The 26,101-nt window shown below is 42.2% G+C and overlaps 2 protein-coding genes and 1 pseudogene across 2 annotated transcripts in view; 2 read left to right on the top strand and 1 right to left on the bottom strand.

Annotated features, from left to right (window-relative positions):
- LOC103295175 (60S ribosomal protein L27-like) overlaps window positions 1-26,101 on the top strand; it is a 170,742-nt gene that overhangs the window by 57,863 nt on the left and 86,778 nt on the right. The window lies entirely within an intron of this gene.
- Window positions 2,530-25,893, top strand: WDR82 (WD repeat domain 82). Its single transcript, XM_008151622.3, has 9 exons — window positions 2,530-2,993; window positions 9,746-9,843; window positions 12,658-12,724; window positions 18,599-18,698; window positions 19,192-19,308; window positions 19,792-19,947; window positions 20,368-20,437; window positions 21,393-21,535; window positions 22,532-25,893. The coding sequence occupies exons 1-9, from the start codon at window positions 2,833-2,835 to the stop codon at window positions 22,559-22,561; spliced, it is 942 nt and encodes a 313-aa protein (XP_008149844.1). The 5' UTR covers window positions 2,530-2,832; the 3' UTR covers window positions 22,562-25,893.
- On the bottom strand, window positions 16,104-18,053 carry LOC129147152 (deoxyuridine 5'-triphosphate nucleotidohydrolase, mitochondrial-like; annotated as a pseudogene).

The following is a 26,101-nucleotide window of genomic DNA, read 5'->3' as shown; positions in this document are numbered from 1 at the left end:
GGGGGTGTGCAGGAAGGAGGCAGCTGATCGATGTTTCTCTCTCATCGATGTTTCTAACTCTCTATCCCTCTCCCTTCCTCTCTGTAAAAAAATCAATAAAATATATATATTTTTAAAAAAGGAATATTTGTTTTAGTTCTGTGAAATACGCCATTAATATCTTTATAAGAATTGCATTGAATCTATAGATTTCTTTGCGTACATTTTATTTTTATTTTTAAAATATATTTTATTGATTTTTTACAGAGAGGAAGGGGGAGGGATAGGGAGTTAGAAACATCGATGAGAAAAAAAAAAAAAGAAAGAAAGAAACATCGATGAGAGAGAAACATGGATCAGCTGCCTCCTGCACACCTCCTACTGGGGATGTGCCCGCAACCCAGGTACATGCCCTTGACCGGACTCGAACCCGGGACCTTTCAGTCCACAGGCCGATGCTCTATCCACTGAGCCAAACCGGTTAGGGCTCTTTGCGTACATTTTAATGATGTAAATTCTTCTTATGCATGAACACAGTATATGCTTCCACTTATTTGTATCTTCTTCAATTTATTTCTTTAGCCTTAGTTGGTTTGGCTCAGTGGATAGAGCGTTGTCCTGTGGAACAAAGGGTCCCAGGTTTGATCCCAGTCAAGGGCACGTACCTTGGTTGCAGGCTCCTCGGGCCCTGGCCCTGGTCGGAGGCAACCAATCGATGTGTTTCTCTCCCATCGATGTTTCTCTCTGTCTTTCCCTCTCTCTTCCATTCTCTCTAAAAATCAATGGAAAAATATCCTCGGGTGAGGATTAAAAATAAAAATTATTTCTTCAGTGTCTTAATTCAAGTGCAGGTCTTTTGCATTCTTGGTTAAATTTATTCCTAGGTATTTTATTTTATTTTCATTTTCAAATCCTCACCTGAAGATATTTTCCCCATTGATTGATTGATTTAAATAATTTATTTTTCAGCAAGGCAAATATCTTTACTTCTGCAGAAGGGTGTGCACGCACATGGTCTGGGAGCACATGCACACGGACTTTTTTTTTAGAGAGAGTGGAAGAAAGGAGGTGCGGGGTGGGGGGGGGGAAGAGACATCAAAACATCAATGTAAAACAAAAAAGAATTTAAAAAATAATTAAAAACATCAATGTGAGAGAGACACATTGATTGGTTGCCTCCCGCACACTCCCCGGGAGATGGAGCCTCCAACAAGGTATGTGTCCTTGACCAGGAATTGAACCTGATACCCTTCAGTTGGTGGGCCGATGCTCTAACCACTGAGCAAATGGCCAGGCTATTTTATTTATTTATTTTTACTTTTAATTTTAAAAAAATTCTCACCCGAGGATATTTCTTCATTGACTTTTAGAGAGAGTGGAAGAGAGGGAAGACAGAGAGAAATATTGATGTGAGAGAAACACATGGATTGATTGCCTCCTGCATACGCCCCAACTAGGACCCCTGTGAGAGGAGCCTGCAACAGATGTTCGTACCCTTGACTGGAATCGAACCCAGGACCCTTTAGTCTGCAGACCTACACTCTATCCACTGAGCCAAACAGGCTAGGGCCATTTTTTTTTTTTATGCAATTGTAAGTGGGATTGTTTTCTTAGTCTCCCTTTCTGATAGTTCACTTTTAGTGTATAAAAATGCAACTGAGCCCTAGCTGGTTTGGCTTGGTGGATGGAGCATCTGGCAGCTGACGGAAGGGTCCCAGGTTCCATTCCAGTCAAGGGCATGTACCTCGGTTGCAGGCTCCATTCTCCGCTTCGTTTGGGGAGTGTGCAGGAGGCAACCAACATCAATATTTCTCTCTCTCCCTCCCTTCCACTCTCTCTAAAGATATCAATGAAAAAATATCCTTGAAAAAATGCAACTGATTTCTGGATATTTATTTTGTATCCTTACTGAATTCATTTATCAGTTCTAGTAGTTTTTGGTGGAATCTTTAGGGTCCCCTATAGACAGTATCATGTTATCTGATGTAAATGCTTTTAAAAACTTAGATGAGTGTGGAGCGGTACACTTAAAATTAGTTCACTCTGCGCTTTATGCTGTAAATTAAAATGTTTTAAAAGAAGGTTTAAAGTTCTGGCTGGTGATCACAAGAGTGTCTATCCAAATGAAAAAATATTCATCCCTAAAATTTGTGCAGTCTACCATAAATTATAACGCAATAAAGAAAAATACAGAAATTGAAACTATGCCCGCTCTGGCCAGGACTAGCAGTGAAAGCCCGCCAGCGCTGTGTTCACTGACTGACATAGCGGATCTCCGCGTGGCCTGAAGGGGGCGCCCGAGCCGGGGTGGGGCTAAGGCTGCACAAAGACCCGCCGCTCCGGGGCACCAAGGTCTTCCGGCCCACGGGGAAGGTGGTGGGCGGCCCCACGTCTCCCGCCCAACAGCCGTTGGGGAAATCGCCGCCTCGAGCCATGCGGCCACTCCACTCTTCGTAGGCCGTCACTGACGTCACCGCCCCGCCTCCCGGCCTCGTGCCGCCGGTTACGCCCCGCCCCCTTTCCCGGCTTGCCCCGCGGTGAGGTCCCTCGCCCTCGGCTTCTGCCAGTCGCCCCAAGATGGCGGACACAATGAGCTGATCCGCGTCGGTTGCCCGTGAGCCTACTGTGAGGAGGAACGGTCGGCGAGGCCTCACTGTCAGCAGAGCGTTGCACGAGCAGGAGGAGGGAGAGGAGGAGGCGCCCCGACTGTCGGCCGCTCTCCCGCTCGCCGCCGGCGCGGCGCCTGCCCTGCCTGGGTCGGCGCCTCGGCTGCCCGCCCGCTCGCTCGCTCGCCTGCCCGCTCGCTGCGGGGCCCCGCCCCGGCCCTGCTCCGCCGCTGCCGCCGCCGCCGCCATGAAGCTGACCGACGGCGTGCTGCGGAGCTTCCGCGTCGCCAAGGTGTTTCGTGAGAACTCGGACAAGATCAACTGCTTCGACTTCAGCCCTAACGGCGAGACGGTCATCTCCAGCAGCGACGACGACTCCATCGTGCTCTATGATTGCCAGGAGGGCAAGTGAGTGCGGCGGTTGGCCCTGGGCCCGGCTCTGAGCCCCTCCTCCCTCGCGTGGGTCGCCCCGCGGCCCGTTCCCCGCTCTGACTCTCCCGCCTCCGGCCTATTTTGCACTCGCTCCTGCCAGGGCCGTTTCCATTCCGAAGCCGTCCAGGAGACCTTTCCTTTTTTTTTTTTTTAAAGAAATAACGGTTGTAATGCTAGTAGTAGTAGTATTTTGTAAGTCTTCGGTCTCTTCAGAGAGCGCTCTGCATCGCTTTCCAAACCCCAGTTTGACCTTGACCTTTCAGCGCCGGGTTTGCCCACACCTGCCCCAGCAAGGTAGCTCTTCCGCGCCTCTTACTCTATCAGAGATGACGGTTGGCTCTGTCCCCAGCGCCGAACCGCGGAGGCTGCTCTCGCGCCGCAGCCAGCCGCTCTTCGTGCCCTCTCGGAGGTGACCTCGATCCAGCGCTGGCACTCCGCCCGGCCCCTGGCCCTCAGCTTCCCGCGGCCTTGCAAGGCCGCGTGGGTTGCAGTGCTTAGCGTCAGGATTTGTTTTTTTGGTGCTTCCGTTCCTTTCTGTTCCAAATCATGCTCAGACTCCTTCGGCCCCGATGCCCACGCTTATAAGTGAACTTTTTACCAACATCTGAAACTTTTCCTTTTGGCCAGGCACAAACAAACTTGGCCGTCCCATCCCGACCTGAATGGGGACCTCCCATTAGAACAAAGAAAGCATCGTATAACAATTTTGTGTTTCCTCTTAGGCTTAAAAAAAAAAAATTACACTTTATGGTCCACTTGGAATTATCAAAAAACCGAGTCTAGTCTAACCATGAAATTTATACGTTGCCCCAAGTCTTCTGGAGACCCACCACACCTGCTTGTAAGCCCAGCATTTTTTGCTTTTTTTCCTGGGGACCTTGTCAGCTTCACCTCACCCTTGTAGATTTGCTTTCTTTCAGTCCTTGCTAAGTTGTGAGCTCCTTGGGGGCAGAACTGGATTTAGACTAAATTTTATTTCCCTGCCACTTTACTCAAGCAGGCTTGCAGATGTTTGGTTTTGTCAGACTTCATTTGGTTGTCTAGTTCCAGATCTTATTTTTTGAATCTTTGGGTTTTCCTTTATCTTCTCCAGCTGTTCTTCTTCTTCTTCTTCTTCTTTTTTTTTTTTTCCTTTAAAAATACACACTGATGTCTTCTATAAACTTTTTATGGAACTTGTCTCTTTGTGAGTTTAGTTATCTAAAGTAATTCTGTTTGGTCTGAGCCATCATGTTCTACCCACTTTTTTCCCCACTGGGGCTATGAAAAAGTGTTAGGTAATTGGCTCTGGATTTGCCTGCTCTATGTGGGAGGATGGCCTATAGTGGTGGTCCTGGGGGAAGAGAATTCGTTAGCTGAAGTGATTGATGCTGAGTTTTTTGAGTCATCTTAGTTCATTTAGCATATGGATTTCTGGCCATATCTGGCCACTTAATCTGCTTGGAAGAGAGTAACGTATGAAGCTGGAATCGGGGTCAGTTGTGGGGTTCTGGAGCTAGAAGTAATTTGAACCTGGCTTCCTTGAAATGCTTGTTGAGAGGGATGGCAGTGACTTGAAGTCCTGTCTTGTTAAAAGTAAAATGTTAATTTTATGACATACTGTAGTTTATTCACTCATGTAGCATTTTTACATAATTACAAACTTATAGAAAAGTCACAGCAATGTTCCAGAGAACACCCATATGATCCAATAATTGGCCACATTTTGCCCCATTTGCTTTATTCTCTATGTACATATTTAAACATACACATTTTTTTCCCCTAGAAGTTGGAGGTATCAAGCCTCTTTATTCCTTTTTTTAAATTTAATTTATTGATTTTTTAAGAGAGGAATGGAGAGGGATAGAGAGTTAGAAACATCGATGGGAGAGAAACATCTATCAGCTGCCTCCTGCACACCTCCTACTGGGATGTGCCCGCAACCAAGATTCATGCCCTTGGCCGGAATCAAACCTGGGACCCTTCAGTCTGCAGGCCAACGCTCTATCCACTGAGCCAAACCGGTTAGGTCAAGCCCCTTTATTCCTAAACATGGGTTTCTTAGGCACTATGACATTTTCTTATATAACCAGGTACAGTTGTCCAAATTAGGAAATTTATTGTTGATACAATAGTGTAGGGCATACTTTAAAATTTTTTCTCTTATCAAGTAATTGTGACCTTGTTTCATTGTGGCAGGAGAGTGGTCTGGTAGTTAGGAGACTTGGGTTCTAATTTGACCTTGTGACCAGGTATGTGACATTGGTCATTTCACTTCTCTGGATATTAGATGACCTCTTTAAGCCTATTGGACAGAGTACATGATCCTAAGTGGTAATGTGAAGAAGAAATTTGCCACTACTGTGGGTCAAACCAACATTGGAAGAAAAATAACGTTTTCTTGTAAGGCACAGTATCTTTTTAAAATATATATATTTTTATTTCAGAGTGGAAGGGAGAGGGAGAGGGAGAAAGAGAGATAGAAACATCAGTGATGAGAGAATCATCGATCAGCTGCCTCCTGCATGTCTCCTACTGGGGGTTGAGCCCGAAACCTGGGCATGTGCCCTGACTGGGAATCAAACCGTGACCTCCTGGTTCATAGGTTGACGCTCAACCACTGAGCCATACCAGCCGGGCTAAAACAATATTCTTTTAAAAAAAATATATTTTGTTGATTTTTTTTACAGAGAGGAAGGGAGAAGGATAGAGAGGTAGAAATATCGATGAGAGAGAAACATTGATTCAGCTGCCTCCTGTACACTCCCTACTGGGGATGTACCTGCAACCAAGATACATGCCCTTGACTGGAATCAAACTTGGGACCCTTCAGTCCACAGGCCGACACTCTATCCACTGAGCCAAACCGGTTAGAGCAAACAATATTCGTTATGCTCTATGTTTTCTAGTTTACTGTTCTTTAAAATTTTATAATGGAGTTCATCCATTGAGTGATTTTTTTTTCAACTTGAGAGAATATGAAGGATATTACCATACCTGTGGCAGGTGATGCGAAATATTCAAAGAGAAGGCTTTAATATTATTTATTCATTATTTTAAAAATATATTTTTATTGATTTCAGAGAGGAAGGGAGAGAGAGATAGAAACATCAATGATGAGAGAGAATCATTCACTGGCTTTCTCCTGCATGCCTCCTACTGGGGATCGAGTCCGCAACCTGGGCATGTGCCCTTGACCAGAATCGAACCTGGACCCTTCAGTCCACAGGCCGAAGCTCCATCCACTGCACCAAACCAGCTAGGGCTATTTATTCATTCTTGATCACCAGAATCATTGTTGGTGGAGAGAAGCTTACCAGAATATTTGTGAAAAAATGTTGTTCCTGGGCTTTGTAAAGATTCTCTGAAATGAATGCAGTACATTAGAATCTTACTTTCAAGCTAGAAAATCACATGTGGTAAAAGATTTCTGTAATTAAGAACAAATCTCAGGTTAGTATTATTGATAAATTTGAGGCAAATAGACTAGTAGGTGTACCAGTTAATGCGGATTTTTTTCAATAGATAGAGTTACACATATGTTGATATATATGTGATTTGATATGTATGCTATTTTGTTGTATTGACAGCAAGTTTCAAAACTTCATGTGTCAAATTTGCTGAAGGTGTTAACATCATAGATATTTTTACGCTTACTAGTAAAAGTGTTGAATTTCGTGCCAAAAAAAAAAAAAGCAGCCCTAGCGGGTTTGGCTCAGTGGATAGAGCGTTGGCCTGCAGACTGAAGGGTCCCAGGTTCGATTCCGGCCAAGGGCACATGCCCGGGTTGTGGGCTCGATCCCCAATAGGGGGTGTGCAGGAGGCAGCCGATCAATTGTTCTCTCTCATCATTGATGTTTCTATCTCTCTATCCCTCTCCCTCTCTGAAATCAATAAAGAAATATATTTTTTTAAAAAAGAGCATTTGTGGGAAGTTTTAATTCATTATTTTGAAGAAAAAGTTATTGTATACTTCGGGAAGCTCTTGGTGAACATGCTCCATCTCAAGATACTTGTGAACTCTGGTTTAGACGCTTTAAAAGTGATGATTTCGATGTGAAAGACAACGTCCAGGTCAACCGAAAAAGTTTGAAGACCAACAATTACTGGATGAAGATGTGTGTCAAACTCAAAAACAACTTGCAGAAAGATTAAACGTTGCTCAGCAAACAATTTCTGATCGTTTACAAGCAATGGGAAAGATTTTAAAGGAAGGAAAATGGGTGCCACATCAACTGAACGAAATATAAATGGAAAACCGAAAAGTCAATGAAAAACCACTAAAATGTTGCTTCAACGGCACGAAAGAAAGTATTTTTTTTGCATCGAATTGTGACTGGCGATGAAAAGAAGATTTATTTTGAGAATCCCAAACGCACAAAATCATGGTTTGATCCAGGTCAACTTTCAACATCAACTGCAGGATGTGAGGGCGGGCTGCGACATCTGTCACCCCATTGATCGCCAGGGTTGATTCGGCTGATCTGGCTGGCTAGGCGGGTGTCCCCCTCCTCCCTCACCGATCCATGTGCGTCCCTCCCGAAGCTGCGCGCTCGGTCAAAGAGGACGACCTTCCCCCCAGAGGAGAGGACCGGTTTTCGGTCAAGGGTATACGGTCAAGGGTATACGAGTAGCTGCGCTCCCCTGCTAGAACCTCCAAACAAGCTCTCAACATCAACTGCAAGGCCTAATCGCTTCAGAAAGAAGACAATGCTCTGAGTTTGGTGGGATCAGGAAGGTATGGTGTATTATGAGCTTCTAAAACCAGGTGAATCCATTAATACTGATCACTACCGACAACAAATAATCAATTTGAATCACACTTTGATTGAGAAACGACCAGAATGTGCCAGAAGACATGGCAAATAATTTTGCTTCATGATGATGATGCACCATCACACACTTCAAAACCAGTTAAAGACACATTAAAAGACCTTGCCTGGGAAGTATTAACCCCCGCTCCCCTCCTTCCCCCCACTATATTCACCAGACCTTGCTCCTTCAGATTACTACTTGTTCCGATAGATGGCACGCACTTTCTGAGCAGCACTCAAAACATAAGAAGTGGAAAATTGGGTCTCTGAATGGTTTGCCTCAAAACAAGATAAGTTCTATTGGGGCGGTATCCACAAATTACCTGAAAGATGGAGGAAATGTGTAGCTAGCAATGGACATTACTTTGAATAAAGCAATTTTGATGTTTCTCTTGAAATTATCATGTTTTCTTTGATTACAAAATCCGCCATTATTAACCGGTACACCTAGTATATAAAAGTGGAACTGAAAATTTTCCTTACACCACAGACTTTAACATTGGCTCTTTAGGCTCTACTGTTGTAGATAGACTGAAATACTGGGATAAGTAAGCTTCTCCTTTCACTGGTAGAGGAAAAGTCAACTATCTTATGAGAGCAAGCACATGTGCATGCTCATACTCACTTGTTTACTCTGACTGGTTATCACCATACAGAAAGTAACCCCAATGAGCAACTCTGGACAGTGGACTTGACTAGGTAGCTAGCCTCTAAGCTGATCTTTTTAGCTGATCTTTCAGTAATGGTAAGAACATGGAAAATTCAGTTCATTTGGAGTGAGAAGTCTTGTTTGGAAATGCGTTTTATGTAGGGAAATTCTTAATCTTACTGACATTCAAAAATTTTGAGACCTGGCTGGTGTTTTCAGTGGTTAGTGTCTGCCCATGCACCCAAGGGTTGTGGGTTTGATTTCTGGTCAGGAGCGCATACCTTGTTGCAGGTTCAATCCCCACTTCATTCAGGGCATGTGCAGGAGGCAACCAGTCGATGTGAGATGGGTCTTTCTCACATTGATCTCCCTTTCTCCCTCCTTCCTTCAGTCCCTCCTACTCTCTCATGGGAAAAAATATACTCAGGTGAGGACAAACAAACAAAAATATCGGAAGTGCAAATGATTAATTTCTTATAGCTGCCTGGGTCATCTGATTGTTTAGCATCTATGTGCCAAGATGAATTTGCATTGATGACAGGGTGAACTTTTTCATTAATCGGAACTCTCGGTAAACATTCGTACAGGATTTATGAAATTCTCCTACACCTAAATGTAGAACATGATGAAGTTTTTGGTTGATGATTTTGTTGAGTTTGGTTTCAGCTTGATCCTCAAGCTTCCATAGAGGAAGACATTTAAGGAACTTCAGCGAATGGATTGGTATCCTCTGGCTTGGGAAATAAGTGATTTTGCATTTAAGTAAAAAGAAAGCAACGAATGACTAGTTTTGCTAGGGAGAGTTAGGTTTGCCTTCCAAAAGGCTCAGTAAGTACTTTGGACATGTAGGATAGGGAGAATGGATAGCTTCTGCAACAGCAGGTTATTAGGAAAGGTAAACAGTAAGTTCTGGCCTCACTGGTTTGATGTATTTCCATATCTCTCTTTGTTATCAGGATGACTTGTATTTTTTTGTGTGTGCCTTTGTTCCCAAATAGATGTACTTTTTGTCAAAGCTAACTTTTGAACATTGTAATAAAGACTGAATTGAGCCCTCAGATTTACTTCCACTTTCGAATCTTTGCATTTGGTGAAAGGCTGTTGCACTTGATTGATTTCATTTGTTTCTTCCCTTCTTGTAAGAAATTGATTCTTTCCAGTGTTAGAGATTACCAAGAATCCTCATCCTTGCCACATCATTCAAGTGCTTTTTTTAAAATGAAGATCCCAGATTTTGATGATGGAGGATTTTGATGGTTTTCTTTCTCTGTCCATTTTTTTATCAGACCAAAGAGAACCCTGTACAGTAAGAAATATGGCGTGGACCTCATCAGATATACTCATGCAGCAAACACAGTCGTTTACAGCTCTAATAAAATAGACGGTAAGCAAGCCTTCTTTTTAGTAGTTAATGGTCATGGTTTCCTTTGTTAAATAGTTCATGGAATCTTTGTGACTATTTCTGTTTTGGTTGTTACTTTAAATATTTTCCTATGATGTTAGCAGTGCTAACATTGTTATGACTGAAAAGATGCTGGAGGCAAGCCGCAAGTGCTTTTGAAGGACTTGAGTATGAAAGATCTTCAGTTTAGAGTAGAAAGTGGAAATAGGAAGCAACAAATGGTATTTATGGTTTGTACTTCTTGAAACTGAGAAGAATACTTTTAGAACAAATGAAAGGAAAGAATACTTGACACACAGCAAGTGGTAAAACAATAGTACCTCCTCTTCAAAATATAGAGATTTGAGAAAAGTTTTCACAAATGCTTGAGCTATGATAGTTTATGGGATCTTAGAAGAGTTTTTAGTGTATGCCCAATCTTTTATGGTCTGTGTCAATAAAGGACATTATGCTGACCTTGTTTGTCTTTGATTCTGGGGACAATTTTTTGATCTGAATTTTATCCTTTTCCCTTTTTACTTTTAAGTAAAGCTAATGTCTTTGAAGAGTAAAATTATTTTCAGAAATTAAACTTGTGAGTTTCTTTCTCTAATAAATGGACTCTGTTTTTACCTGCATTTCACCTGGATAAGTTGTTCTCAGTTGATAGATGATCTTGATAATTGAGCAATACCACCTTTTTTTTTTAATAAATATATTTTATTGATTTTTTACAGAGAGGAAGGGAGAGGGATAGAAAGCTAGAAACATCGATGAGAGAGAAACATCGACCAGCTGCCTCCTGCACACCGCCCACCGGGGATGTGCCCGCAACCAAGGTACATGGCCTGGACCGGAATCGAACCTGGGACCTTTCAGTCCGCAGGCCGACTCTATCCACTGAGCCGAACCGGTTTTGGCCCACTTTCTTTTTTTTATTATTATTTTTTACAATATATTTTTATTGATTTCAGAGAGAAAGATAGAGGGAGAGATAGAAACATCAATGATGAGAGAGAATCAATGATTGGCTGCCTCCTGCATGCCCCATACTGGGGATCAAGTCCACAACCTGTGCATGTTCCTGACCAGGAATCTAACTGTGACCTCCTGGTTCATAAGTCAGTGCTCAACCACTGAGCCGCATCGACTGGGCAACACTTACTTTCATGTTAGGGCTCCTGTTTAAAAAAATTCTCACTAATTTGATAGTTTCACTATTTTTTTTTTTTGCAGTAAGAGTTTTCTAATGTCATTCAACAGAGATTGCTTAGACTGTTATTTTGGCTCTGCCTGTCTCAGAGCTGAAATGTCTTTTTTTTAAAAAATATTTTTTTATGAGATGTTTCTGCCTGTACTTGACTTTTAGTAAGTATATTATTTCTACTTTTCATACCTGTATTTCAGAAATGGTTTTTTAAGTAAGTATGCATTTGATGCTTTTGACAAGCATATATAGAACATTAGAATCCTAAGGAAACATATCTATGTGATTATCTGCATGACTGGTATATTTCTTCTGTTGGAGTCTTTTTCTGGGTGATTAAATAAGGATTGTCCAAATCTGGTTCAAGATGAGGCAAATGTGTGGCACTTGGCAGCTTTGCTGCCAGGCCTCTGCTGTGAGGATATTGCCTTTCCTGTCTCGAGTGCATCCTGAAGAGTTCCTTCAACGCTTCGTTTCCTTTTGCCTGATTCCAGGCTGAGGTAGTAGTTTGTACAGTTTGAGGGTCTATGATACCACCCGGTACAGGAGATAACTGTACAGGCCACTGCCTTGCCAGGAACAGCGCGCCAGCTACCGAGTGGGGCGGAGAGGATGGCAACGCCCTGCTCATCTTGGGAAACCAGGTAATGGGGAGAAAGCCTTTTTCTGCTTAGGGAAGGTGAGTAGATCCCAGCAATAGAACAAACAGGAAGACTTTGTAGTTGTTATTGAGAACTTTAAAGATGTATTCAAGGAAAACCATGCAGAGTTCAGTTTTGTAACCCTCTCTCAGCTTAAATGCCCTTTTACTAGAAAGTACTCCTGTAAACCACTGGGATGACTCGGTGCTGTTAGTGTCTTTGTTCCTGTGTTCTGTTTTCCTCCAGAATGTTCTTTCTGTGCTTTCCTTTCTGCATTTTGGCATCATTTCCTATTACCCCTTTCTCAACAATTGTTCCTTATTCATAGTCTTTTTAGGGGCATAGTACTTTCCAGTTCTGTTCTTTATGGCACTTCATTTCCCTTCCCACCACCATCTTTTTTGTTTATTTTTTTTCAGATAGAATCATTTGGTTTTTAAGAGTGTCTTATTTTATCCAAGCACAAATCTCTACGATTATTCCTTTCTTTGTTATTGTCAAAATCTCACTGTTCTGACTTCTTGGTATCGTTCATGAGTTTTATTTTGAAAATGTCTTAGAGATCTTTGAAACCCAAATTTTCTCACTTCTTTTGGCCACTTTATTAGTATTTTAAACTAATTTCTCCGATGCACAAGGGACCAGTGGATAGTTGGTTAATTAGGAAAGAAGTAATAGAACTTCTCTTTCCATTTTGTTTAGTTTTTATGTAAATTGTAAACACAGTTAACATTCAGGTGAGGTTATTGCTCTATAGTCTGTCAACTTAAGAATTCTGCTTTTGAATTATGTCAGATCTGTAGTGCCCTCTTTTTAGTTGTGGAAAGGAATTATTTACTATTTATTCACACCTTGCTTGGGTTATAGACAGCAATAACTTCTTTGACCTTGCCTTTTCAAGATGGAAATGCAAAGTAAGTTTCTTTAAAAATAGTAGGATATCATCATGCCTTATTTGTCTTCTTACAGATACTATTCGTTACCTGTCCTTGCATGACAACAAATACATCAGATACTTTCCTGGACATAGCAAAAGGTAAGACCCAAGTGTTATAGAAGTAGATAGTTCTTTTATCCCTGAACTCTCAGATAATAGAAGAATGAATGGAGAGATTTTATCAGTGAACTAAAGCTAGTTCCTCACTGCTGCTTGGCCTTCCTCTTGGTCTTCTTTTGTTAATCCCCACCCATTCAACTCTTGATTAACTGAGGTTGTGGAGGTAGGGGTAGGACTTTATAGATAAATTTAAATTGTTACCAGAAAGGGACCTGGTCCTTGGTGAGTCTGTCTAGGGCCAGCCTGTAGTGTGTGCATTCTTGACTTCGTGCAGGAAAAATTTCACAACGTGAAGTCCAGGTGAATTTTAGAGGACGTTTATTAAAGCTAGGGACAATGAAACAAGGAAGAGCTGGGAAATGAGCTTAGGCTGGTTTGCTTTGGCTCACTAAGAAGTCAGAGAAAAGGGGGCCTTGGGTACAGGCTCCGGGGGTTTGCCTGGGGATGATCTGCCACTGCCCATTGCCGTCTTGGTTGCAAGCCTTGTGGGGTCCCTTGGAGTTTAGGAGATACATGCCCAGGGGAAAGAAGTAGGAAGGAGAATGCAGGCTGGGAACTTTGTTTTGAGGGGTTTTAAAGGCTGGGTGTTTAGGGGAAGTCTCAGGGGAGAGTCTCAATAGAACATTCATCAGCTTTATGCTGATGTACCAAAATGAGGTTTATTCTCTTAACTTCATCTGTCCTTAGTTGTGGTTAGCAAATGGCACTAATTGGATTTCTGCTGTCTCCCTGCGTAGAGTGATTTAAGCTATTTACCCTCTGGTTAGGAGGAGAAGTGGGAACCATTTACTCAAATGTCCCTGGTTTAGGGAAGATAGGATATACTAGATCAGCGGTCGCCAACTGGTGGTCCACAGACCACTGCTGGTCCATGAGGTCCGAAAGGTTGGTGACCACTGTATACTAGATGGCTGTACTAGTAACTGCTTGGCATCTTGAATTTCTAGATAGTTGCAAACTGCTGTTCAACAGTCTGATCTTACTTTCCCTAGTCCACTTGTCCTGGTTTACTGGCCTGTCTCAAAATCACAGTTAAAACGTTATTAGGAACAACGGTAGATTAAAGATATTTAGTGGAAACCTATGTAATAAAAAATAAAGTTAGCATTTAGGAACCCCAATGAAAGGGATATCTGTACATATATGAAGCCTTCCAGTAAGGTGGTCCCATTTCAGCAGGCTTCTGCTCTACACAAACATATTCTATGTGGGGATCTTAATGAGGATGCAAAAGAATAATTGTCCTTTGTTACTTTTGAAAGTCAAGAAGCTTGTTTCCTTATTCTGTTTGGTAGTGTAGGTTGCTTCTCTCTGTCTCCTTCGCTAATTTCCTCAGTATTTTTTTCTCTAGTTTGTCAAGTTTTGGTTGAATGTTAAACACGTTTTCCCCTTGGATGATATTTTAATCACAGGGCGGGGGTTATTTCCTCCTGCTTTCATTTGCAAATGTCCAGAAACCAAGTAAGGCTTGGAGTGGTAGAGTACCCTGACAGGAGGTGGACCAAGAGCCAGGCTGCACTCTGATTGGGCAGGGCATTTCTATGTTGCTGAAGGTAAGAGGCAGCAGCTGTTGATTACTGTAGTGCCGGACAGTGAATGGCTTGTGACAAGTAGATGTTTTTGTTTGTTTGTAATCAAATTAACGTTCACTAATATACTGTTATCTGTAATTAAGAGTTGATTGCAGTTGTTCAAAATTCTTTCCAATCTTCCCAGTTGTCCAATCTCTTGACAACCTGATTCTTATTAGTAGAAGACTTTGTCCCTCTCCTTTTGACAAAATCAAGGCCATCCAAAATAAGTTCTTTTCAAATTCTATTTCTTTTACCTAAATTCTGCTCTTCCTTCTAATCTTTTCTTGAAAAAAGAGTAGCCTTTCTTCCTTGACAAAACCAATCTCTGTTTGCTTTCATCTCCTTAACTGGACATTTCCTTGCTGTCCACAAACTTGGTCTTGTATCTTAAATCTATTTCTGGAGCCTCTCACCCACTCCTTTTCTCTGTCAAACATGAGTAATTTGCATACTCCTGTCTCCACCTCCTCACAGTTATTCATCGTTGAAATCATTCTCAGTCTAGTCCCAGAGTCATGTATGGGGGTTTTTCTAAGCTGTTTTACTTCCCATTCCCTGCTGCCTCCCGTTAAAATCCATTGCCTTGGGCTTTTTTGGGGGTGCTCACTTTTCAGTAAAACATTTTTTCCCCAGTTTGCAGCTGACTTTTCCCATCTCGATTCTATCCTCTTGATATTCTTGGCTTCTCTTTCTCCTTTTGGCTCTAAAATAAATAAGGTTCTATCCTAGCCTCTCCCCCTTCTTGGTATTTAAAAAAATGTATCTCCCCTGATTTCATTCATGTCTACTCAGATGGCTTCCCAAATCAGTATTTTTAGCCCATGTCTGTCATGATTTCCAGACTCAACTTCCACCTACAGGTTTTATACACATCTGTTCAGATGTTTTTTCCATGCCCCCACCTGACAGGCCCAACACTCCATCCATCATTGTTCTGTTCCTTGAGTCATCTCTCTGTCTACCTCATGTTTCTTCATGTCTGTTCCTATCAATTCTCTGGATTCCCTTTCCCCTCCCTTCACATCCAGTGAGATGTTAAATCCTATTGATTCTATCTAGTTTTAATTCCCTATGTCACTCTCTTCCCTACTCTCTCCTTTGCTTCTAGAGTTCTGGCTTATGTCCTGTCAGGTGAATTATTGTCAAATCCTAATTAATCTCCCCCTCCCTCACCATCCTGCTTTAGCACCTTGTATTATAGTTCTGACCACAACCTCCCTCAGGAAGCCTTAAAGACTCTCCACATTTGCCTACTTCTTTCCCTTGGACTCAGGTTCTTCTTCCTCTGGCTCTGACCTTTTCCCCAGCATTCTCTCTCAGTTGGAAAGGTGTCTCCCATTGAAATCATGTTTACCACAGGTAATGCTTCTTCCAGGAAGCCTTCCCTGACCTTCTCTTGGAGTTGTCTCGACTAGATAGTTAAACTTCCATACAGTTGAGGTACTATTCCTTTTTGTGTTCCCTGTACCTCGCAGCATAATGTTTTTTTTTTGTTTTTTTTTTTTTTGCCAAGATGGATTTCCTCTGAGCTATTGACCTGAATGCTGTGGCATAAAATTACATGTCTATCTATATGCATTTTGCTCACTCTGCTTTAATATCTATCACCTTAGCATTCCCAGGAAATTTTAGCTTACAGTATCTTTTAAATGTTTAAGTTGGGGAGCTAGGGTAAATGTTAGTTGAGTTATATTGGAAGATTTTTTTTTTTTTTAAGAAAAATTAAAAAAAGTAAATGGTAAGGAAAGTAAATTTTTTTTCATTTTCTATTCATGGTATACATTTTAATTCTTTCTAGTGGAACCAAAACCTCCTAAACCCCTTTCACTATCATTCAAAACTTGAATTTCCTCTATTTCTAGATTTTAAAAATCTATTTACAAATGAGCTGTGCAGTTTAGTCACCTTTTTTATTTCAAGCTTTTCTTTGTCAAAATGAAACAGTACAACATGCATATTTCCTCTATCACTTTAAAAAGTTTTTTATTTATTGATTTTTGAGAGAGAGAGAGAGAGAGAGAGAGAGAGAGAGAGAGAAACATCGTTGTTCCACTTATTTATGCATTTATTGGTTGATTCATGTATGTGCTCTGACTGGAGATCAAACCTGCAACCTTGGTGTATTGGGACAATGCTGTAACCAACAGAGCTACCCCAGCCAGGGCTCCTCTGTATCTGTAGTCTTGATTTGTGATACCAGCTGCTAAATCTATGAAGTGTTTTGCAGCCAAGCCAGAATGTGGAACTATTCGTCCATAACACCCAGAAGAAAGAGCCACCTGAATGTCTATTTTCACAAGGGCTTTCTTCATATGTGATATGGTAGAGTCACAGTCACTGTACAGGTCATAGCTCACCCCTCAAGAACCCCATGGTCAGGGCCATGGTATGCTCTGAGAGGCAGGTAAAGTGGAGCCACATGTGGTCCTTCTCTTCAGGCTAGGCCCAAATGCTGGGGAAATGGAGGGTGTCTCTTCAGAGCACAGAATGGCAGAGCAAGAACACCAGCAGAGATGACAGGAGAGCTCAGGATGAGGCCTTGGAAGAAATGTTTTTCAGTGAGCGATTCTCTTTTTTAGAAAAAATTGATTTCAGAGAGGAAGGGAGAGGAAGCGAGAGATGGAAACATCAATGATGAGAGAAAAATCATCGATTGATTGCCTTCTGCACCCCCTACTGGGGATTGTGCCTGCAACCCAGGCATGTGCCCTGACTGGGAATCAAACTGTGACCTCCTGGTTCATGGGTCAATGCTCAACCATTGAGCCACACCAGCTGGGCAGTGGGTAATTCTTAATGGGATAATCATACAAAGGGACCTATATAAAAAATATGGTTGCTGGTAGCACAGGCCTGTGGCTCTGTAAGTATAATGCCCAAATTAGCAGTCTCATGATCACCTAGGAGCTTGTTAGAAACTTGAATTCTCAGACCTCAGCCCAGACCTGTTGGATCAGTCCTGGGAGTGACCCCAGTGATCAGTTTGAGTCCACCCTCCCAGCCATGCTGGTAAATTTTTTTCATTTTCTATTCATGGTATACATTTTAATTCTTTCTAGTGGAACCAAAACCTCCTGAACCCCTTTCAGTATCATTCAAAACTTGAATTTCCTCTATTTCTAGATTTTAAAAATCTAGAATGGGTACAGGGAGTGTGAATGGTACAAGGTTTCTCTTTGGGGTGATGAAAATGTTCTGGAATTAAGATAGTGGAATGGTTGCCCAACTTGGTAAGTATACTGAAAACCACTGAACTGTTTACTTTAAAAGGGTGAATTTATGGTACTGAACTATATGGGATACTTAATGAGTGGTGTAGACTTTTAGTCTAGGCCACTCGGGTATAGATTTTTAGTCTAGGCCACAGACCACTCACTGAGTACCCATATAGTTCAGTACCATAAATTCACCCTTTTAAAGTAAACAGTTTAGTGGTTTTCAGTACACTTACGAAGTTGGGCAACCATTCCACTATATTAATTCCAGAACATTTTCATCACCCCAAAGAGAAACCTTGTACCCATTCACACTCCTTGGCAACCACTAATCTACTTTCTGTCTCCATAGCTTTGCCTCTTCTTAGACATTTTGATTAAATAGAATCAGACAGTATATGGCCTTTTGTGTTGGTCACTTACCATGTCTCCAAGGTTCACACATACTGTATGTAACATGAATCAGTACTTCATTTTTTAATGTTGAATAATATCCCGTTGTATGGATACATACCACATTTTGCTTATCCATTCATTAGTTGATGGACATTTGGGTTTCCAGTTTTTGGCTATTATGAATAATGCTGCTATGAGCATACGTGTACTTTTTTTGTGTGGACATACATTTTCATTTTTTTTTGTAATTTCTGGGTCATAGCAACTCTGGTTTTTTGAGGAACTATAAACCTTTCCCAAAGGAACTGTGGCATTACATTCCCACCAGCAGTGTATGAAGATTCCAACTTCTCCACATCCTCACCAATATTTGTTATCTCTTTTTCCGTTATCTCTTTTTTAGATTATAGTTATGCTGGTGGTTGTGAAGTGGTATCTCATTGTGTTTTGATTTGCATTGGAATCATACATTTTTATGCTATAGCTTTAAGTTGTTTTCATTATATTAGTTGCTTTTGACTATCCAGATTGCTTGTGTAGTGTGTTCCTTAAAATGGCAGTTTGGGGAGAACAGGTTTATATATGTAAGCCGGTAGAGTGGTTTAAGGTTCACATCCAGTTTTTGTAAATATTTTGCTTCAACTCCTATTTATCTCAATGCATTTCAGGGTGGTGGCCTTGTCCATGTCACCTGTGGATGACACTTTCATTTCTGGGTCTCTTGATAAGACCATTCGACTCTGGGATCTCCGGTCTCCTAACTGCCAGGTAATGGTACCTCACAGTTACACTTTTGAGTGTTATGTATGGTAGGCCCTGTCATCAACTCTCCCTCTCAAGGAAAGGGAAAAGCATTGGTTCCATTCTGGGATCCCAGAGTCTTTTAAAAAACTTTGGAGCAAATCTGATTTTCTGGTAGGTAGCTGGTAATTAAGCAAATGCCCTAATCCAGTGCATATTGCATTATGCTCTGTGGCTTATTGCTTTAAAAACGTTTTCCTGGAGCCTTAGCCTCAGGTTTTTTATTTGGATTTAGTGGCTATAAAATACAGTTAAGGTTAATCTGAAATCAGTTGTATGGAGACCTGTTTTTTTATAAAAGCTTTATTTCAGTTTTACTTTTTCACTTCTGTAGGTAGGCTACGTGTTGGGCAACCATTATCTATTTGTGTCCCTTTCATAGTTTTCTTTGGGAAAAGTAAATTTTATATTGATAGGATCCTAGGTTCATTAACTTTTTTTCTTATTTTTGTTTTCTTAGGGCCTCATGCACCTACAGGGCAAGCCAGTTTGTTCTTTTGATCCAGAAGGGTTAATTTTTGCTGCAGGCGTCAATTCTGAAATGGTCAAACTCTATGACCTTCGCTCTTTTGATAAGGTAAACCCTTAAACTATCTTGATATTGTGGAAGTTTTGAAGGGTGAGATGGACATTTTAAGAACCTTAAAAAAATATGTGTGTGTGTGTGTGTGTGTGTGTGTGTGTGTGTGTGTGTGTGTGTGTATGTATATATATTGATTTTAGAGAGGAAAGGAGAGGGAGAAACAGAAACATCATTGATGAGAGAAAATCATTGATCTGCTGCCTTCCGTGCACGCCCCCTACTGGGGATCGAGCCCAAAACTTGGAATCGGACCCGGGACCCTTCAGTTTGCTGATGCTCTATCTGCTGAGCCAAACCAGCTAGGGCTTTAAGAATCTTTTCTATGATAGAGAGGTATATGGTAGATATTGGGGAGTGTCATAGCAGTTCATCCTTTGCTTTCCCTAGTCAAAAAGGAATCCAAATGGGGATAGAATAAGAGCTCTGGCAGAAGGAATTATTGATGTGCATTGGGGCTGCTGCTTTTATCTTTTGCAGGGGCCATTTGCAACATTTAAGATGCAGTATGATCGGACTTGTGAGTGGACAGGACTTAAGTTCAGCAATGATGGCAAACTCATTCTCATCTCCACCAACGGCAGCTTCATTCGTCTCATTGACGCATTCAAGGGAGTGGTGATGCACACGTTTGGGGTGAGCTGACATAGCTGCTTCCATGTTCCTATCTCCTGGGCTGAGAGTTGTGTTCACTGGTTAGTGGAGACAAACAGCTATCCTTGACTCACTGATTGAGGCATGGGCTTGCATTTTGTTCCTATATATGAACTTACTTCTCTTGGATTCTGAGACATTCACTTCTCACCCAGTGACCAAGTTTAGTGTTTAGATGTCATATAATTCCTGACCATAAACGTTTTCTTGCTCTCTTGAATATGGAGTTTGGAGTAGGGGGTGAGTGGTAAAGGGTGGGGCCACATGTGGAAATTTGGTGCCATTGTGCACGAGAAGAGGGTTTCACAGAAAGGGAGGTGATGAGTCTGCTGGGTCAGTGTTTCTAGGCAGTTATTTTTTTGTTAATGGCACTTTGGCAAGAGAACGGTTCTGTTTCTTTAGGGTTATGCCAACAGCAAAGCTGTCACATTGGAGGCCTCGTTTACTCCAGATTCCCAGTTTATTATGATTGGTAAGTGCTCTTTATACCCTTTGCGGGTTATTTTTCTAATACTGAGGTTTTGTTTGTATTATTTTTGTTAGTTCTAACTAATTAAGATAGTATTTTTTATCCTTTTGTTAAGATGTTCTCAGATTTCTGTGTAGCACAGTATGCCAAAGGTATAGTGTATTTAAACTGTTTTGACTTTGCAGTTCTTTACTGGGAACTGGCATTAATGTTGGTCTTCCCTGGACTAGCGTTAGGGTTAAACTCTACAAGCACTATCTTACTAGTAATACTAACTTTCTGATGTAATCCTGCTTTCAATATTTTTTAAATATACATTTTATTGTTGCTAGTTTTATAGATATCTCCCATTTTCTTCCCCTTGACCTCCCTCCTCCCAGTCCCTACCCACCCCCCAGGTCTTCACTATCCTATTGCCCATGTCCATGGGCTATACATACAAGTATATGAGTTCTTTGGTTTATCTCTTCTCATCCCCCCATTTCAGTCATCTTAATGGCTAGGTGCTGGTGATGTAATGATATTCAGCCCCCATTTAAAAAAAATGTTTTTATTGATTTTAGGGAGAGAGGAAGGGAGAGGGAGAAACATCAACATTGATGGGCTGCCTCCTGCATGCTGCTATTGGGGATCGAGTCCACAACCCAGGCATGTGCCCTGACCAGTGACCTTGGTGCATGGGTTGATGCTCAACCATTGTGCCATACCAGCTGGGTTCAGCCCCCATTTTTAATGAGAAAACTAAAGTCAGAGGGGAAGTTATTTGCTTAGGAACAAATAACTAGGATCAAGATTAATTCCCAGTGTCCTTTCTTCACTGCTTCTCCTCCCTCTCAATTTCTGCTGAGGGCTGGGTCCTGAAACATGACCTCTTTCTAGATGCCAATCTATGTCTCTTTGCCACTTGCCTTTTTATTGTGCTTTGAGCTGTTGTGTGTTCTTTGATCATTCTATTCAGGTTCAGAGGATGGCAAGATCCATGTCTGGAATGGAGAGAGCGGTATAAAAGTAGCTGTGTTGGATGGCAAACATACAGGCCCCATTACCTGTTTGCAGTTCAACCCCAAGTTCATGACCTTTGCCAGTGCATGTTCCAACATGGTATGTGAACAATGGGAGATGTCCTTCAGTTGGGTTGTGGGTGTTTCAACGAGCACAGCAAGTTGTGTTGTAATATTTGTGCTGCTGAAGCGAGCACAGCAAGATGTGTTCTAAATAGGTACATTACAAGCACCCAAGTTTATATTTCTCAACTGTTGTTTCCATGTTTCACCTCTTATTCTCTGATTTCTGGTTGGGCTGGCCTTTCATTTTTACTCTTCTTTCTATGATCTGGGATCACCTGTGAGCTCCCGGGAGATCTTAAGTCAGTTTTAACTCTGGCTCCTGGTTCTATGCCCAAACTACCTGGGCTAGGTTTTGACAGCTTTTTGGCTTCTTAAAATACTTAGAACAAGCCTTTTGTGGTTGTAACCTATAAGATTTCCATTTCTCTCAACTTATCACTGAATTCCTCAGACATTTTTATAGTTGATCATAACTCATCACTTAGAAAATTTTCTCTAGGCAGTGTCTCTTCCTAGATAACACTGGCAGAATAAAGCATCATGAGTCTCAGCCACCAGTTTCCTCTTGGCATCTAAACCTACCTGGATATTTAGAAGATGAGGCACTTACCCAGAACATGTTACCTTCCTTCTCTTCACCGCCCCCTCCCCCCTTCCTAACTATGAAAACTGTCAGAAAAAAAAATGCAACAAAACCATCCAGTCCAATCCTCATTTTTTAAAGACCAGGAAGGTGAGGTACATTAGTATGAGGCCAGGTTACCCAGATGCCTACCTCCTGGTCAGCACTCCTTTTTTTCCTTACCACTGGGCCTCTGTGGTAAGGATAAAAAGGGTAGCAGTATTGGAAGGAAACAGAACCGTGTAAAGTGGAGTGTTTCTCTATAGATTGCCAGAGTCGGTTGTTTGGGAGGGAGGGCCACCAGCCATAAGGGTTGGACAGCTTGATGCTGTGGGAAGGGGTAAAAGAACGCTTAGTAGTTAAGAGAGCGACTTGGCTTTTAAAGTTGACTTTATGTTCTTTTTCCAGGCCTTCTGGTTGCCCACCATTGATGACTGATCCTGATGCTGTTTGGCTATTTCTGTACAGTGAGTGTGGCCAGCAGGAAAAAACTCAGAGGGGACTGATCTAATAGTGGGACTGGATCATTTGACTGGGCTGGAGAGCATCCTTCCACATGGCCTTCCCATGGACGTGCTGTACATCTGCTCAAAAGAAAAAAAAGTACTTTGCCAAGCTTCTTCAAAAGGACTCTTGGTGGGGCAGATTCAATTGGGACTCAGATTTTCTAGCTGTCAACTGCACCAAGCTCCTCCAGAGGATGACCAGACTCATGATTAGGGTATAGTGGGGCCCTTAAGGCACCTTCAATTTTGAATGTATTTGCTGCTGAGGAGCTGGTGAAGTTATTAATTCTGCACATCCCCTCTCCCACCCCCCATAAATGCATGGGAAGCCACAGTTCTGGTTTTGAGATGTTAGAGCAGTTCAGTGACCCTTGCCCTCACCCTGCATGTCTTATTACTGGGTTTCCCTGTGTTATTGTGGTATAATCCACAACCATCATCTTACTTAGGTGCCAAACATTTACAGAAATAAGTCTTCATATATCTTGGGGTCAGAAAGGGACAGATACAGAAAGACCTTGTTTGCTAGGAAGCCTTGCAAGTTATAGTCATTTGAGGGTTGGTGACCTAGACATGCCTCAGGCTCTGGGTTTTGGGTGGGAAAAGACCCAAGAACCTAAAAGGGAGGAAGGGGTAACAGGTGAGTTCCTAGGACTGGGAGGTTTAGCAGTAGCCTAGTGTGGTCCCTCGTCATCAAGACAAACCCATGGTCCTCCTGGGTGTCTACCCAGTGTGGTCATGTACAAAAGCAAGGGAGTCTATTTTTGTACATGAGATACATCATACTTTCATGTGGGGCCAGTATTGTGGAGTAAGTTTGAGTTGTTTACACTGATGCCTTCCCTGCCCACCACAAATTGTGTACATAGTCTTCTGATGATACCATCCCTTCCCAGCTCTCAACCATGAGCTGGCTCCAGGCCTATGTTATATGTTATATTAGCCTTTTTATATATGACCTGGGATTTCTGTTGTTTGTATTCTAGCACAGTGTGTACACCTTCACTTAAATATATTTGTGTATGTGCATACATATATATGTATACTAGAGGCCCAGTGCACGACATTCGTGCCCTGGGGCGGGGTTCCCTCAGCCTGGCCTGCACCCTCTCGCTTTCTGGGACCCCTTGGGGGATGTCTGCCTGCCAGCTTAGGCCTATTCCCTGTGCTAGGAGAGGGCCTAAGCTGGCAGGCGGACATCCCCCAAGGGGTCCTTAGCGCTGCTGCGGCACCCAGCTGAGCCTGGCTTCTGGCTGAGTGGCACTCCCCCTGTGGGAGCGCACTGACCACCAGGGGGCAGCTCCTGCATTGAGCATCTGCTCCCTGGTGGTCAGTGCGTGTCATGTGACCGGTCATTTCATCATTCGGTCAATTTGCGTATTAGGGTTTTATTAGGGTGTATGTATGCATATATATAAAATACCTGTTGTTTCTCGGAGTTTAGCTGAAGGACAGCCTGGGGAAAGACTGCATCCTTGCTAATAGTATTTGCCACAAGTGTTTGTGAGTCTTCCCTATTACATTTTCCCTTAGGAGACTTAACGGAGCAAAGCTTCAAGTGTTTGCTATTCCCATGGCAGCTAATTGAGGGTCTTGGGACAACTCCCTTGTGTTCATCAAGCCGCACTTTGGGGCCCTCTCTGCAGTATTAGCCCCCATTTTTGCCTGGTGATACTCTGTCTGCACCTTTATATGTGTGACAGTCACTTTTGCATGCCTTTTGTGTCTGGCTTACAGTATTTGGGGACAGGATGCTGGAACCACGGCATTTTCAGTTTGGGGCTTTACCAATTACAGGTCACTCCTGTTTACCTGTTAGGTCTTCTTTCTTGTTTCTGTTCCTTGCCTTCTCTTGGGAGAGGGAGGGGTCCTGACCAGGGTTGAGATGAGCTGCGGCTAGCTTATGGCTTTTCCTCCCCTGCATGGCCTTCTTAGAGCAGGATGAATGAATGGCATGTTATTTTACTAAATTCCCAAACATTTAATTAAGCAGGTAACGTATTCCCTGCACTTCCAGAAACAGACTCAACAAGATGATTTATCCACAAGGACTTGCCCAAGAATACATGTCTGCTAGGGGGAAAGCAAGCCATTACTGCCTCTGCTTAGCAGCAGAAATAGGCTATGAATTGCAAGCAATTACTATTTTGTTTTAGCAGTTACTTTTTCTTTTAATCTTCACCCAAGGATATTTTTTTCCATTGATTTTAGAGAGGGAAGAAGAGATAAACATTAATGTGAGAGACGCATCAAATGGTTGCTTCCTGCACATGCCCCTGACCGTGGCCAGGGATCAAACCTGGCACAGGCTGATGCTCTAACCACTGAGAAACACTGGCCAGGGCTAGCAATTTTTGACTTGTTCCTCAAACTTAAAGGTCAAGGGGCATGCATCTTTCTCAATGTAGACTAGGACCTGCGGCTTCAGTGATACACACTTTATATAGCTTTGCCGTTTAATAGTGAAGGAAATTTTAGAAACCAAATGAACTGAGCTGTTTACTGCCCACTCCTGACTTTCCCAGGGTAGAAAATTCATGGTAGGAATAACTTCAGAGAGAGTGCTTGGAACAGGGTTAACAGAAAACTGCATAATTAACATATCTGTACCCAGAGCAGCTACAAGCATGATTTTCCTGTCAGCAGGAAAATGAATTGTATTGAGTTGTGTGTCCAAAGCTGAGGTACCATGTCCTTTGGAAACATGCACTCATGGCCTCTATAAGGACCTGACTCCTGAGTTGGGAAGGAAAGGAAAACGATGCAGCTGGAAGTGACGAGATGATGTGGTGGTGGGAATAAGGCAGAATAAAGAGAATAAAGGCTGTTGGCCAAAGAGGCTGAAGGCTGGGGCTGCATGGATGCTCTCAGTGGAGCCAGAGGTGCTTGAGTTTTCAGTGGGGCAGGGCTGCTCGCCACTTTCAAGTCGGGTCCAGAGCCACTGATTTGTATGTGACAGTAACAACACTGCATTGCTCAGCCACCAGCTAGTGGGTTATTATTATTATTACTATTTTTAAGAAAAACTTCCTGGTTGCAATAATAATTAGTGTTTATTAAAGAAAATTTGGGAATTTTAAAAAGAATCAGTTTTCCACCCAAATGCTATCGCTGTTAATCTTTTGGTGTTAAGTGTTCCTCTAGACATTTCTGTGTGTAGATTTTTGGTGTGTTTACATAGTTGTTATTCTATTGTATATACAATTTTATGTCTCTTTTGTACTTAACATAAACATTTTTCCATGTTATCTGTTTTAAACAGCATTTTATGGCTATAGCCTCTTCCTTTGAGTTTTGGTAGCATTGTTTGTTTGGTTCCTAGAGTTGGAGGGTGAGATGGGTTGTCTCCTGGCTCACCATAGGGTTAGCTGAAACACTGTGTGGATGGATTGTTGGGCTTCCTGGGACTGCCCTTGACTGCCCCTGGTGACTAAGCTATGGGCTGGTGGGAGGAACCCCTAAACCCAGTGAA

The sequence above is a fragment of the Eptesicus fuscus genome, chromosome 18 (assembly GCF_027574615.1).
Source record: "Eptesicus fuscus isolate TK198812 chromosome 18, DD_ASM_mEF_20220401, whole genome shotgun sequence".
Lineage (NCBI taxonomy): Eukaryota > Metazoa > Chordata > Mammalia > Chiroptera > Vespertilionidae > Eptesicus > Eptesicus fuscus.
This window is presented reverse-complemented; position numbering and strand designations above follow the sequence as displayed.

Bases quoted from the DNA above. Each gene is read 5' to 3' on its own strand.
- WDR82 (XM_008151622.3), top strand. From the start codon at position 2,833: ATGAAGCTGACCGACGGCGTGCTGCGGAGCTTCCGCGTCGCCAAGGTG. The intron at 19,948-20,367 runs GTGAGCTGACAT...CTGTTTCTTTAG, and splicing joins TGGTGATGCACACGTTTGGG to GGTTATGCCAACAGCAAAGC. The intron at 21,536-22,531 runs GTATGTGAACAA...TTCTTTTTCCAG, and splicing joins CCAGTGCATGTTCCAACATG to GCCTTCTGGTTGCCCACCAT.